The sequence below is a fragment of the Megalobrama amblycephala genome, linkage group LG15 (assembly GCF_018812025.1).
Source record: "Megalobrama amblycephala isolate DHTTF-2021 linkage group LG15, ASM1881202v1, whole genome shotgun sequence".
NCBI lineage: Eukaryota > Metazoa > Chordata > Actinopteri > Cypriniformes > Xenocyprididae > Megalobrama > Megalobrama amblycephala.
Genome location: NC_063058.1, coordinates 19430704 through 19444507, shown reverse-complemented (window position 1 = coordinate 19444507; position 13804 = coordinate 19430704). Strand labels below are relative to the sequence as shown.

General features: G+C 36.2%; 2 protein-coding genes and 1 long non-coding RNA gene across 6 annotated transcripts; 2 read left to right on the top strand and 1 right to left on the bottom strand.

Annotated features, from left to right (window-relative positions):
• The first annotated feature begins 179 nt into the window (after nucleotides 1–179).
• LOC125247229 (patatin-like phospholipase domain-containing protein 2) lies at nucleotides 180–4751 on the top strand. 2 transcript variants are annotated; one of them, XM_048158470.1, is made up of 9 exons: nucleotides 180–441; nucleotides 660–892; nucleotides 991–1056; nucleotides 3544–3753; nucleotides 3842–3902; nucleotides 3985–4089; nucleotides 4181–4292; nucleotides 4365–4442; nucleotides 4520–4751. In XM_048158470.1, the coding sequence occupies exons 1-9, from the start codon at nucleotides 255–257 to the stop codon at nucleotides 4584–4586; spliced, it is 1119 nt and encodes a 372-aa protein (XP_048014427.1). In that variant the 5' UTR covers nucleotides 180–254; the 3' UTR covers nucleotides 4587–4751. The 2 variants fall into 2 exon arrangements, with proteins under 2 accessions (XP_048014427.1, XP_048014428.1); XM_048158471.1 differs by having other exon boundaries at nucleotides 291–441; nucleotides 643–892.
• An 840-nt stretch (nucleotides 4752–5591) lies between these two features.
• On the bottom strand, nucleotides 5592–12910 carry tdg.1 (thymine DNA glycosylase, tandem duplicate 1). 3 transcript variants are annotated; one of them, XM_048158744.1, is made up of 11 exons: nucleotides 12762–12910; nucleotides 12118–12190; nucleotides 9166–9332; nucleotides 8811–9073; nucleotides 8651–8720; nucleotides 7909–8044; nucleotides 7743–7825; nucleotides 7568–7662; nucleotides 7304–7475; nucleotides 7060–7200; nucleotides 5592–6760 (listed from the first exon to the last, which is right to left on the bottom strand). In XM_048158744.1, exons 2-11 carry the CDS (start codon nucleotides 12174–12176, stop codon nucleotides 6618–6620), a joined length of 1329 nt encoding a protein of 442 aa, XP_048014701.1. In that variant the 5' UTR covers nucleotides 12177–12190; nucleotides 12762–12910; the 3' UTR covers nucleotides 5592–6617. The 3 variants fall into 3 exon arrangements, with proteins under 3 accessions (XP_048014701.1, XP_048014702.1, XP_048014703.1); XM_048158745.1 differs by having other exon boundaries at nucleotides 12118–12178; nucleotides 12762–12908; XM_048158746.1 differs by lacking the exon at nucleotides 12118–12190.
• LOC125247444 lies at nucleotides 6648–8044 on the top strand. Its single transcript, XR_007180086.1, has 2 exons — nucleotides 6648–6787; nucleotides 7042–8044. It is a non-coding gene; the product is annotated as an uncharacterized LOC125247444 (long non-coding RNA).
• Nucleotides 12911–13804: the final 894 nt, after the last annotated feature.

Here is a 13804-nt window from a genome sequence, read left to right as displayed (position 1 = left end):
TAAATGTTATATTTGATCATTATTAAAAACAATGTGCTTTAAAAACACAATCATTGCCTTCAAGGTCACTAATGTTTTGACAAGAAAATCACTAGCAATGTCCTCACTACACTGTTGTTTTTTCCAGTTCATGATCCCTGTGATTGCAACACTCTGTTTCGCAATACTAGAGCATTGCCAGATCAGTACTAAAGACTGTCCCCTCATGTTAGTTATCGCACCTGCACTGCGTAAGCTCAGGGATTCATACGAACATGCAGGAGTCTGATAAAGAATGGAATATCTCTTTTGCCGGCTGTGGATTTCTGATGGCTTATTACTGTGGAGTCTATTGCTGTTTATCCGAAAGGGCCCAGTTTCTTCTTAAGGGGGTGACAAAGATTTGTGGGGCTTCATCTGGTGCTCTTATGGGTGCAGTAATAGCATGCCAAATGTCTCCAGGTAATTTTCAACAATTATTTGTGACTTATAAACACCCGAAAGTTGTAAAAGATTAAAAAAAAGGTTTGTGCAATGCATTTGTCATGGATCAGACAAATCTTTATTTGGGAAAAATCCCAAAATATTCCAAAATCATAAAAGATAGGAACCCTGTAATTCATTTTGATCACATTATATTGATTAATACTGGTGGTTCTAAAGGAAATTCCATTTTGAAGCCAAATGCTGTGAAAATTTGCTGGAAATGTCCAGAGAGGCTCGGAAATGCACTCTGGGTGCTGTGCATCCCTCCTTCAACCTACTGAAGATAGTACGAAACTTCTTGAGCCGAGACCTGCCTGATGATGCACACCTGCTCGCCAGTGGACGGCTGTATGTGTCACTCACACGAGTGTCAGATGGGAAAAATGTGTTGGTGTCTGAGTTTGACAGTAAAGAAGATCTCATTCAGGTGAACTCAGCTACCTTGTTGTCAATGGCTTTTATTGCCTGATGAATAGATAGATGTTAATGAGGATTTATGATTTACACTTTGCTCCCTGTCTGCAGGCTCTGATTTGTAGCTGCTTTTACCCACTGTATTGTGGTGTGATTCCTCCAAGCTATCATGGAATAGTACGTACCCATATAGCCATATAAATACAGCCTTTTGACTGTAATTTTGTGGTTCATTTGCAATATAATTTGCAGTTTTTCAATTAAAGGTGCACTCACTTATTTTTTAATAATTTGAATGTTTTGCTGACCTTTTTTATCTTGATATTATACTGACACCTAGCGGCGTGAATGCAGTATTACGCATAAGAAAATGTGCCTACTGTTGTCATGGTAATGGGAAAATGCGCTATTAGCAGTGAACTTTTATTCGACGAGCGAAAGTGCCTGATAACTACGAAGCTTGTTTCCGACACTGAATAAAAAATAAAAAAGGTATTGCGATTTCTAACATTTCTTCCTCGCAATTACGAGTTTACAGGTGCTGGTCATATAATTAGAATATTATCAAAAAGTTGATTTATTTCACTAATTCCATTCAAAAAGTGAAACTTGTATATTATATTAATTCATTACACACAGGCTGATATATTTCAAATGTTTATTTCTTTTATTTTGATGACTATAACTGACAACTAAGGAAAATCCCAAATTCAGTATCTCAGAAAATTAGAATATTACTTTAGACCAATACAAAGAAAGGATTTTTAGAAATCTTGGCCAACTGAAAAGTATGAACATGAAAAATATGAGCATGTACAGCACTCAATACTTAGTTGGGGCTCCTTTTGCCTGAATTACTGCAGCAATGCGGCGTGGCATGGAGTTGATCAGTCTGTGGCACTGCTCAGGTGTTATGAGAGCCCAGGTTGCTCTGATAGTGGCCTTCAGCTCTTCTGCATTGTTGGGTCTGGCATATCGCATCTTCCTCTTCACAATACCCCATAGATTTTCTATGGGGTTAAGGTCAGGCGAGTTTGCTGGCCAATTAAGAACAGGGATACCATGGTCCTTAAACCAGGTACTGGTAGCTTTGGCACTGTGTGCAGGTGCCAAGTCCTGTTGGAAAATGAAATCTGCATCTCCATAAAGTTGGACAGCAGCAGGAAGAATGACATGCTCTAAAACTTTCTGGTATATGGCTGCGTTGACCTTGGACCTCAGAAAACACAGTGGACCAACATCAGCAGATGACATGGCACCCCAAACCATCACTGACTGTGGAAACTTTACACTGGACCTCAAGCAACATGGATTGTGTGCCTCTCCTATCTTCCTCCAGACTCTGGGACCCTGATTTTCAAAGGAAATGCAAAATTTACTTTCATCAGAGAACAATAACTTTGGACCACTCAGCAGCAGTCCAGTCCTTTTTGTCTTTAGACGCTTCTGACGCTGTCTGTTGTTCAAGAGTGGCTTGACACAAGGAATGCGACAGCTGAAACCCATGTCTTGCATACGTCTGAGTGTAGTGGTTCTTGAAGCACTGACTCCAGCTGCAGTCCACTCTTTGTGAATCTCCCCCACATTTTTGAATGGGTTTTGTTTCACAATCCTCTCCAGGGTGCGGTTATCCCTATTGCTTGTACACTTTTTTTTCTCCCACATCTTTTCCTTCCCTTCGCCTCTATATTAATGTTCTTGGACACAGAGCTCTGTGAACAGCCAGCCTCTTTTGCAATGACCTTTTGTGTCTTGCCCTCCTTGTGCAAGGTGACAATGGTCGTCTTTTGGAAAACTGTCAAGTCAGCAGTCTTCCCCATGATTGTGTAGCCTACAGAACTAGACTGAGAGACCATTTAAAGGCCTTTGCAGGCATTTTGAGTTAATTAGCTAACACCAGGTGTCTTCAATATTGAACCTTTTCACAATATTCTAATTTTCTGAGATACTGAATTTGGGATTTTCCTTAGTTGTCAGTTATAATCATCAAAATTAAAAGAAATAAACAAGGAAATATATCAGTCTGTGTGTAATGAATGAATATAATATACAAGTTTCACTTTTTGAATGGAATTTGTGAAATAAATCAACTTTTTGATGATATTCTAATTATATGACCAGCACCTGTACATCTTGCAATTCTGACTATTCTCCTCAGAATTGCGTAATATAAACTCGCAATTGCGACTTATAAAGTCAGAATTGTAAGATATAAACACACTTCTGAGAAAAAAAATTTCTTTTTTGCCCTCAGAATTGGACTTTATAACTCTCAATTGCGAGTTTATACTCACAATTATGAGGAAAAAAGTCAGAACTGCGAGATATAAACGTGCAATTGTGAAATAAAAAGTCGCAATTATCTTTTATTTTTATTTATTTATTTTTTCCCGTGGTGAACACAGATAACAGGTGAGTTGCTGAGATAAAACGAGTGACGTTTGGCTGGTCATGTGATCTTAACATGGCGACCCATATGGTGGCGACCCGCTCCGTTGAAAGAGAATCAGCTTTTTCTACCATTCTTGCGAGCGTACGTTTTTTGTAGCCTATTTTGTAACAAGATTTTTTTTTTATTAATCTGTGTGCATCTTTTCAATTATATGCAAATTGAATTAAAGTTTTAACCATTTATATTATCTTTTCCCCCCTATCTGCTTTCAGAGGTATGTAGATGGAGCATTGAGTGATAACATGCCTTTCTCTAGTCTGAGGAACACAATCACTATCTCCCCTTTTTCCGGAGAGAGCGACATCAGTCCTTATGGCAACCCTTTTTACTTCCATGAAATATACTACAATAATGTCAGCATTCATATCAGCTTCATTAATGCACACCGAGTGGTCATTGCATTTTTCCCTCCAGAACCAGAGGTACATTTTTTAATTTGTTTAATATTCTTGATACATTTTCAAAACCATACTTGCGTCCACATACCCTTGTTGTGGTATTTTTAATAAGGTCTTGGCTGAGATGTGTCAAAATGGATATAAGGATGCTTTGCTTTTTTTACAAGAAAATAGTGAGTAGCTTTACACTCTTCCTGAGATTATATTTAGGGTAATTTTGTAGCTGTTTAGATCCCATTTTGTTTTGCTTACCAGAACTCCTGAAGCCCAGATCACCGTTGTCAGAGTTAAGGGATCATATTCCAACATCTAAGATGAATTGGAATTCTAAAAGCATCCTTCCAAAATCCATCAAGAAAGGTAAGACAACAAATAACTGATATTTGACACCATGAAGTCATAAATCTGGAGAATTATATGTGAAGAAAAATCTATTTTTCACCCCATTTAGTGTTTTGTAAGGCTAGCATGATGGAGAATGAAGAAATGTTCTCAATGAAACTGGTTTCTTGTCTAATGTGGTGCATTCTACCAATGGAGATGGCGTACATCATGCTTCTAAGGTATGTGAAAAATTAGTAAAACTAAATATTCAAGTCTTTTCATTTCATTCTAAGACTCTGACTGGTATTTAGACTTGCTGAATGGATTCCAGAGATGTGTAAGATGACAATGGGAATGATTGGAGGAGTATGGAAGAAGGCTTTCTCAAGGTTTGAAAGATGTTACATATACAAATAATAAAAATATTAAGTCTTGATGAATCTAAATAAGAATTTTCTGCCTTCAGTTATTTACGTACACAGAAATGTCCAACTCTTCATCAAGACCCTTCATCTTCAAAGCGAACTCACTGACCACCACCACCTCATCTTCTGATACACTGCATAATTAGCTACTATTGTTTACAATTATTTTGAATAAAACAAATTCAATACCCTTTTGAATCATTTTAAAGGGTTAGTTCACCCAAAAATGAAAATAATGTCATTTATTACTCACCCTCATGCCATTCCACACCCTTCGGATTAAGATATTTTTGTTGAAATCTGATGGCTCCGTGAGGCCTGCATAGCCAGCAATGACATTTCCTCTCTCAAGATCCATGAATGTACTAAACACATATTTAAATCAGTTCATGTGAGTACAGTGCTTCAATATTAATATTATAAAGCGACGAGAATATTTTTTGTGCACCAAAAAATAAAATAAAAAAAATAACGACTTTATATAGTGATGGCCGAATTCAAAACACTGCTTCAGGAAGCTTCAGAGTGTTATGAATCTTTTGTGTCGAATCAGCGGTTCGGAGCGCCAAAGTCACGTGATTTCAGCAGTTGGTGGTTTGACACGCGATCCGAATCATGATTCGACACAAAAGATTCATTACGCTCTGAAGCTTCATGAAGCAGTGTTTTGAAATCGGCCATCACTATATAAGTCGTTTTTGTTTTTTTGACGCACCAAAAATATTCTCGTCGATGTATAATATTAATATTGAACCACTGTACTCACATGAACTGATTTAAATATGTTTTTAGTACCTTTATGAATCTTGAGAGAGGAAATGTCATTGCTCCCTTTGAGCCATCGGATTTCAACAAAAAATATCTTGTTTTCTGAAGATGAAATAAGGTTTTACGGGTGTGTAACGCCATGAGGGTGAGTAATAAATTACATTATTTTCATTTTTGGGTGAACTAAACCTTTAATATAATCACACAACTTAAATGGCCTATAATTTAAAGATATTTTACAATGTTGATATAGAAGTACACATTTTCTACCAGTTTACAAGCTCTTCCCACCAATATATTGTATGTAATACTGAATACTAATAAATAAATGAGCACAAGTAGAAATCAGGATAATTGTATTTTAATGAACAAAAAAAAGATGTTTACAGAAAGAGTAAAAAATAGCACCAAATAGGAGCATGTGGATAATTCCATAAATTATGGCATGTTGAGGATTAGTTCAGCCATCTTCATTTGTTATAAACGGTCACACTGTATTCTGTTTTACAGTACTGAAGGCGGAGAGGTGATTGTGCGTATTTTTTTAAACAGTGATGTTGATGCTTCCTCATAAGCAAGACATTTGCAATCATCAGTAATTGTAACTTTCTTGCAGTGGTATGATAAAAGTTCTTAAAACCATCATGGTTGCGTCCTTCTAACATGTAAAAAGACAATCTGTCACATGATGAGTAATAAAAAACCTTATTTAAATGTTCTCCTCATGGATTAGGCAGTATGATCTTTAAAATTTGCACTTAAAAAAAAAATTTTTGGGTAGTTATACTTAAAATATTACTACAGAAACAGACAACAATACGTCCCATCTAAAAATATCAAATGAAATAATAGTGAATGCTCCTTTTGAACAAATCAAGTATCAGTCCCTGATATCACATAATGCAATAAACCAGTGCTCAGAACCTCATACACTAAACTACTGAAAATAACGTCAATGACTCTAAACCATTAAATGTAAAAGATGAGTAAATATTCCAATTCCATAGAAATGCTAATTCCTAAAAGTTCTAATTGAAATTCATTGCAAAAACAGTTCTCTTCTTTAATAAAGAGGCATTCGAGATCCCAAAGGCCCCCAATTGAAGTTCAGAGGTACAGTTTCTTTAAAAGCGTAGCAGCCATTGGATTCTCCTTGTGCAAGTTGGGCCACCTTATATGATACTGTGATTCCTCAAATCATTCCTGAAATTATAACGTAACAGTCGTCACAGCAGCGCACAGGAGAAAGACACCAGTGCACTTTAAGACTCCTGGGTTCGATTCTGAGAAGATAGGAGGCACAGCATCTCTGGAAGAGCACAGGAACTCCTCCGACAGGCTTCATCAGAAGTCCCTCGCCATGGTCTGTCCTCATACACCCCAGGTTTGGGTTTGAGAGGAGCTGCCGATGTCTGGGATCTGATCGGCGAAAGACTGCGTCATCCACTGACCGTCCTGAACTTGGCCAACAGCGTTTGGATTCGTTGGCGCCTTCTCGGCTGCGTTGGCTGGAGCTTTTAACACAGAAAGTGATATTAAAGGTGATGTATGGTTTATGTTAAAATACATTCTTTTAACCCAGTTTATTGTTCAAGCAATCAAAACACTACAATGGAACTTGCTACAATGGAAACTTCCAATACCATACAGTAGGGCTGCTCGATTATAGTAAGAATCATAATCAGGATTATTGTTGGTCAATATTCCTGATTGTATATGATATATACTTCACCTTTAAACTTCAATGAAAGACAAAAATGGTAAAAAAAAAAAAATCTTCTTTTGTGTTCCGCAGAAGAAAGATGGTACCAACCTGTCTCCTCAGATGTGGAGAAGTTACAAAATCCATTGCTTTGGCCTCCTTCAGGTGCTGGTTCTCCATAAGCTCCTCCGAAGGCTGCCTCATAACCAGGATCATACTGCTCTTCCTTGACGGCAATCCTCTTGGCATCCTCTGTAAGAGAGAGAGAGAAGTGGTCAAATACAGTCCATAATTGTATGTCCATAACTCAATATGATTAAGAAAAGAAGAGCAATCATAAAGGTTTTGCTGGTACCTTTGGCCAAGCCAAGATCAAAGGTATATTTCACTTCCTCGACCTCCTTGCTCTTGATCACACCCTTCAGCTGATCTCGAAGCTCTCTGAGCTTGATGTAAAAATGCACTTTGTCCTGAGCACGAGGAAACTGGGCACAGCGGGCGCTGGAGGACGGCATTAGGTACAATGCCTACGGAAAAGCAGCAGTATGCAGCGTATAGCTCAAATTTGATAGACTTCTGCTTTTATAATGCAATGAACCAAAAAAAAAAGGTTTCTTACCGTCTCAGAATCAGGAATTTTGTGAGGCTGTAGGCCAAACTCAAGCGTTTTGGGCTTTTTCCCAAATATCTCCCTACAGAACATTTCATAAATACCTGAAACAAAAATAATTGTTAAATGCACGTCAAGAATCAGTTGTATTCTTCACATTCTTTATTTGTGGTCAAAAACTTACATTTCCCGTTAAAAACCGCTATGAGTGGCTTGAATTTCTTTATTTTTTCCACTAAGATTTTACCCCCTTCTCGAAGTTCCTTGCTGCCGAAGGGTGACAAGCAAAAGGTTAGAAGAACATCACCACTTTCGGTCACAAATGAAAGCAGAGCGATTCTATACCGCACCTAGAGAGATCTTTGCTTCCTGGTGTCGCTCGCTCTACCATATTTGTGAAGCCGATGCCGTATTTCTCAGGCAAACTCTGATCATCCATGTGATTTAACAGCTTCTCTGTGAATCCAGACAGGAACAGGCACTTCCCTGATAGATTGACAAAATCAGAGATTTTTAACAATTTATTTTAAAAATATTAATTTAAAATAGAAAAAAAAAAAGAAAATCTATGTTTTATTGATTATAATAATTATTTACATGCTTTATATTACAATATTGTGTTATTTTATATGTTAATTATTATTAATGCTACTAATAAACATTAAATAATAATAATAATATTTACATTGTTATATTATTAACAATAATATAAATATAATAATAGTTTGAAAAACAGTTGAAGATGACTAGGAAGTGTTGACAAAATTATAGATTTTGAACAGTTCCTTTTTAAAATATTAGTATAACAGCAAATTGGTATATTATTGTTTATAATATTATTTATATTAATTATTTCTATTATATTAAATATCTATTATATTATTTATATTATTATCTTATTTATTGACCTAAGAATATATATATATTTTTTATACTTTTTACATTTTAATATATTATTATTAATGATAGTAATATCTGAATATTTATATTAGCAATAATATAAATGAAATAATATAGTAATTTAAAATCTCTTTTTACATTAAAACTTAAACATAGTGGTGTTAAAGATGAGTAGAATATAAGTCCTCTTACAAAAATGGTTTCCTGGTCCAGGGAACCATCTTCCAATGTAGGCCGCCATCAACCCCGGATTAATTCCGATCTGTCTCATAAAAATAAGATTAATTTCAGTCATTTGGGTTCAATGCCATTTTTGTTCGAACATTCTTCATCAAAAACCATAAAAACTTACAATGACATAGTCCAGATTGGGGATAAGGATATCAGGCAGTGTCTTCTTCATGACTTCCTCCTCCGACATGCCCTTAAAACGATCGACTTTCCTCTTGACTTTCTTGAAGGTTTCATCGATCTTCTCCTGTCCTTCAACAGGCGGGGCCTCCTTATCCTCCTTAGCTTTCTTGGGTTTGGGTCCGGGTTTGGCTTTGGCTTTAGGTTCACCTTTGGCTTTGGGTTCTTTGCTTGCCGGCCTTCCTCGCTTTCCTTTAGCAGGTGCTTAAAGGGAAAAAATCACTTTGACTCACTTAAAAGCTACATGAGAGTACGTATTCAGTTTGCCAAGCTCAATTCTACCATTGGAAAACTACCTTTCTGCGCAGCAGCAGCCTGTTGGGCGGCGTCCTCTGGGTGTAGAGGCATCTGCTGCATGACCCCATCCTCTCTGGGTCCCTCCATCATAAAGCCAGCATTTCCATTAGCCATGTGAGGATACTGAGCCTGAAGGGCCTGCAGATGCTGCTGAGCTGACTGAACCCTATTTTTAAAAAATAAAAACAGGGAAGTTGTCAGTCCAACTTAAATAAAAAAGGCCAATTCTACAAGCACATATTTAAAGGTGCAGTAAGCGATTTCTGAGAAACGCTGTTGAAAGTGGATCCGACACAACATGCTTGTAGCCAATCAGCAGTAGGGGGCGTGTCCACTCATGATGGGGGAGGACAGAGAGAGTGAGCAAGAGGGAGATTTGAAGAAGGACTGTAGAAAGAGAGATGGCTGACAGATAGGCCTGGGCGATAAAACGGTATTTATAGTTATCGATGGTACGTCTTAATTGATAACGACAGAAACATTTTTCAATATAACTCTCGATATAGTTTCACTTAAATGGATTAAAATGTAAACAGACATGAAGTTCGGTTGCAAGAACAACTCTCAAGCTCACTCCGTCCTTGGATCACAAACACACGCGCTGTTCATGACACGCAAACAAGTTGCTGAGGAGTTCAGTTGCGCAATCGGCACGTGAAATCAGAACACACAAACGCATGAAAATGAGAGCTGTATCTGCCGGCAACGAGGAGATTGTGAATTAAAAAAGGAAAGGCAGTTTAATGGTTTCCTTACGTCTTACAGTTGATCAACTAAGCTACTTCAAAGATCGTCTTGAGACGATCGTCTTGAGACGCAGTTGTCATATCGGCATTACCAGCTGCACAAATAGTGTTTTCAACCACACAGTATCTTTATTTCTGTGTTACAAATATTCAAATGATCACAGAAGTTCTGAGATAAAAGTTTATAGTTCAGATAAAACACTAATGTCTATGTTATCGATAAAAAATAGAGCAAATCAGCTTTTGAAAGAAACTTGGCGCTGAAAACGACTTATTTATCGATTACATTGTTTCACCACCAGGTGGCGACAAGTGACTGTCGCCATCACCTGCTTTCAAATGGAGTGGCATTTAATAGACAGAGCTGTAGTTCACTGACAAGCCACGCAATATCGCGTTCATTATCGAAGGCGATTCATCTGCAATAATGAACGCGATATTGCGTAGCTTGTCAGTGAACTACAGTTCTGTCTATTAAATGCCGCTCCATTTGAAAGCAGGTGATGGCGATTTAGCGGTAATCAGGGAACCGGCTTTACTGACTAAATGTGCGTGACAATCGCATGCGATATATCGGTCAGCCCTAATCCAAACATATTTTTTAAAAATAATTAATTCAAATATATTTAAAAATTTAAAACAGACTGCAGCAATTAATATTGTGTCAGAACCTGTTGAAGAAAGAAAATTTTTTTTTCCACAAAATTTTTTTTATTTATTTTTTACCGATCAATATGAAACATTATATCGTGATAATTTTTTTTTGCTGTATCGCCCAGCCCTACTGACAGACATTACAAAAGAGGAAAGGTCAGAGGAAAAACATTGGAAAAAGAAAGGTTATGATCAGGCAAGAGCTTTAGGACCCGTTATAATATTAGAAAAGACCTAAACGGGAAGGCCTAAAAATGGATGCCTGCATTGTTTCGGCTCCAAGATATGCTGTTGTTGTAACATTAGCAATAGGAATAGGAGAGTTTAGAGTGTCATTTGTTTGTGTGTTCACTAACAACCAACTCTTACTTGTATAGACTCTTGTGAATGGTTTGTACATTTTTTTCTTTGTCATTCGTTCGTCATCTCCGCTTTATTTTCCACGCTTGGTTTTGCTTCGCTTCAGCTATGATAAAGAGACATCCACTGCATTCATTGCATTGTGCGTTTTGGTGTGTTTGTTTGGGTTGATTTCAAATATCAACAGTGTTTCTCAGAAATTGCTTACTGCACCTTTAACAATATGCAAACTAGAGATAGATATTCTATACTGAATTTTCTGTACTGATAGTCACGCTTTTTTTTTTTCTTTTTTTTTAACAATAAATGGCAACATTGCAACCAACATTGTGGAAACAATAATGTTTACAGGTAAAGTAAATTATTTGCATAATTAGCCTACTTCTTCACTCAAAAAGAAACGTTACAGTTAACGAAATGAAGATGTAAATACATTTGTTACCACTTAGATTGCAACATTTGCATAAATATAATGGCATATTATTAATCATGTATTAATTGTTTATTAATTTTTAAACATATTTATGATGATAACTATTCAATTTGTTTTTTAAAATAAAATAAATGTAAAAAACATTAAATGTTTAATAATTAGAAATCATTTCTAATTAATCTTAATTTTGTTAAATAAGAAACATTTAACAATTAGACAACACACAAAAAAAATACATTTGCACCCACTTTATTATTATTGTGTTAATTATAGCTAATTATTAGACTATAATACATTTAAAATAAATGTTTACAATTAAAATAAACATTAAAAATATAGTTTAATGACTAGAAATAATTACTAGCCTACTTCTACATTACACTTGAACAAAACTAAGCAGCATCAGTCAAAAAAGATAATATCTCTAATGCAAACAGGTGCAATGTCTATCAAGTGATAGGCCTACTGAGTGAATAATTTGAGAAAAGCACATCATTAATACAACACGGATCTTATTTTGCTGCAAATGAGCATGTTAATAATTGCAGAAGCACAACAGTTTTCAAAACAAACACAAGTGGCAATACCAAGGCAGGTTTTCAATAACTATTGTTATTGTGGTCTCGTGCATTGCGGTACAGACAGGTTAGTAGCATTCAAAATAAGACTGAAGTGCTTAATGTTATTATAACAGCATAAAATCAGTGGGATCGTAATTAATCTTGGCGCCAATTGATGACAAATAGGGGGACACTCACCATTGTTGGAGGTATTCCGAGGGGGCATGGGGCAATGATCCATAGAGCCTTTCATCCATCTCTACAGGATTTACTTAAATAAATCAATATTTGTGTTCATTTAATTGTGTTCAGCAATTTCAGTGGTACTCTCACAAGGGGAATATTTATAACCTGCCTTTTTTATAGGCGAAACGTTACTTATATTGGTAGTATAATGAATAGGTTCGGTTATAAAACTCTAAAATGCATTGCTAAGTTTAGTGAATATCACAACATATCCAGTCTAACGTTAGTTTGGCTTAAGTGTATAAACTATCAGATCAGAAAAGGGTCGGGGAGCTGGATTTTAAACACTCCACGTATTCACCTCGCACTACTATTTGCCACAGGAGTTTAAACTGCGGTAGATGGTGAATTTATCATTTATATATGATCACATATTATTCCAGCAGGTAAACGTCAAAGATACTTTATTTTTTGTTAAGAAAACCAATACTGAGACTGTTAGCATGATCGGCTAACGCTGGCCTAGTGTGCCAATTCATTGAGTACAATGAATGATGGTCGCTAGCTAGCTGTGAAGCGCGCTTCTATCGATATAAATCGACTTTCCATAGTGTTATTAATCAAATTAAGCTCTTATTTGTTAAATTAATACATACCGTTGTGATATGATTCGAACGATAGTCCACTGAAATGTTGTTTTTTCTCGTTTTAGTAACAAAACCGGTGAAAGCAACAAAGACGAGACCAACAGCGAGAAATCAATTTGACAGTGGAGCGAACCAAAACACCAGTACTAGGGGTGTAACGGCCACAGTATGCCTATTTTTTCCGTTTAATGTAAAAAGGAAAAGAAAGGAATCATAATTTAATATTGAATATGATTATTGTAAATGTAAACACTGAAAACGTGTTCTAGGATTTTTGTTCTATCTTAATTTTAGTATGACAATGAAAAACTGTACCCCTCTTTAGTTAATAGTATGGCCCCGGTCTCCTGTGACATTTAAACGCTCCAAAACGAGCTTCCTATTGGCTGCGCTTAAATAAATACGAAATTCCCTTTCCACATTTAGCAAACATCAAAAAGTAAGTAAATATAAGTTCGGTTCTGGCCACTCGCACCCCTTATTGCTCTAAATAAACGCAAAACGTTTTTCATATTTGAAAAGAGAAACGGCTATTGTATCACAGGATTTTCCACATGGTGCTTCGCCTATTTTTAATTGTGACAATAACTAATACACATGGCTTTTTTCAACATATTTGCCATTTGCTTTTATTTGCCCTAAAACAGTTCCATTAGTGATACATACATATAAAAAACATCAAAAATAAAATACAACTTACAGAATAACATACATAGTACAGAATCCTCACAGCAACAATGAAGCTGGGTTATTATGATGCAACAAAACAGGTATAAGTGGTACTAAACAGTTATGCACACTGATTGCAAAATAACAAAATTCTAAAAAGTCTAAAAATACCATTCAAAATGAGGTAAATTGAGTGATCGGTATTCAATAAGCACCATAATGTGGGATTGAGCATGCCATGTGTAATACTACTATAAATCCATGCATTGAAGACATGCACAGTGATAAACCTCTTCCAGAGGCCAGTCATGGTTTGCAATTTGTTACGCTGAAATACTCCTATTGAAAAACATGTGCATGTCAAATATTATGTCTTCTCAGAA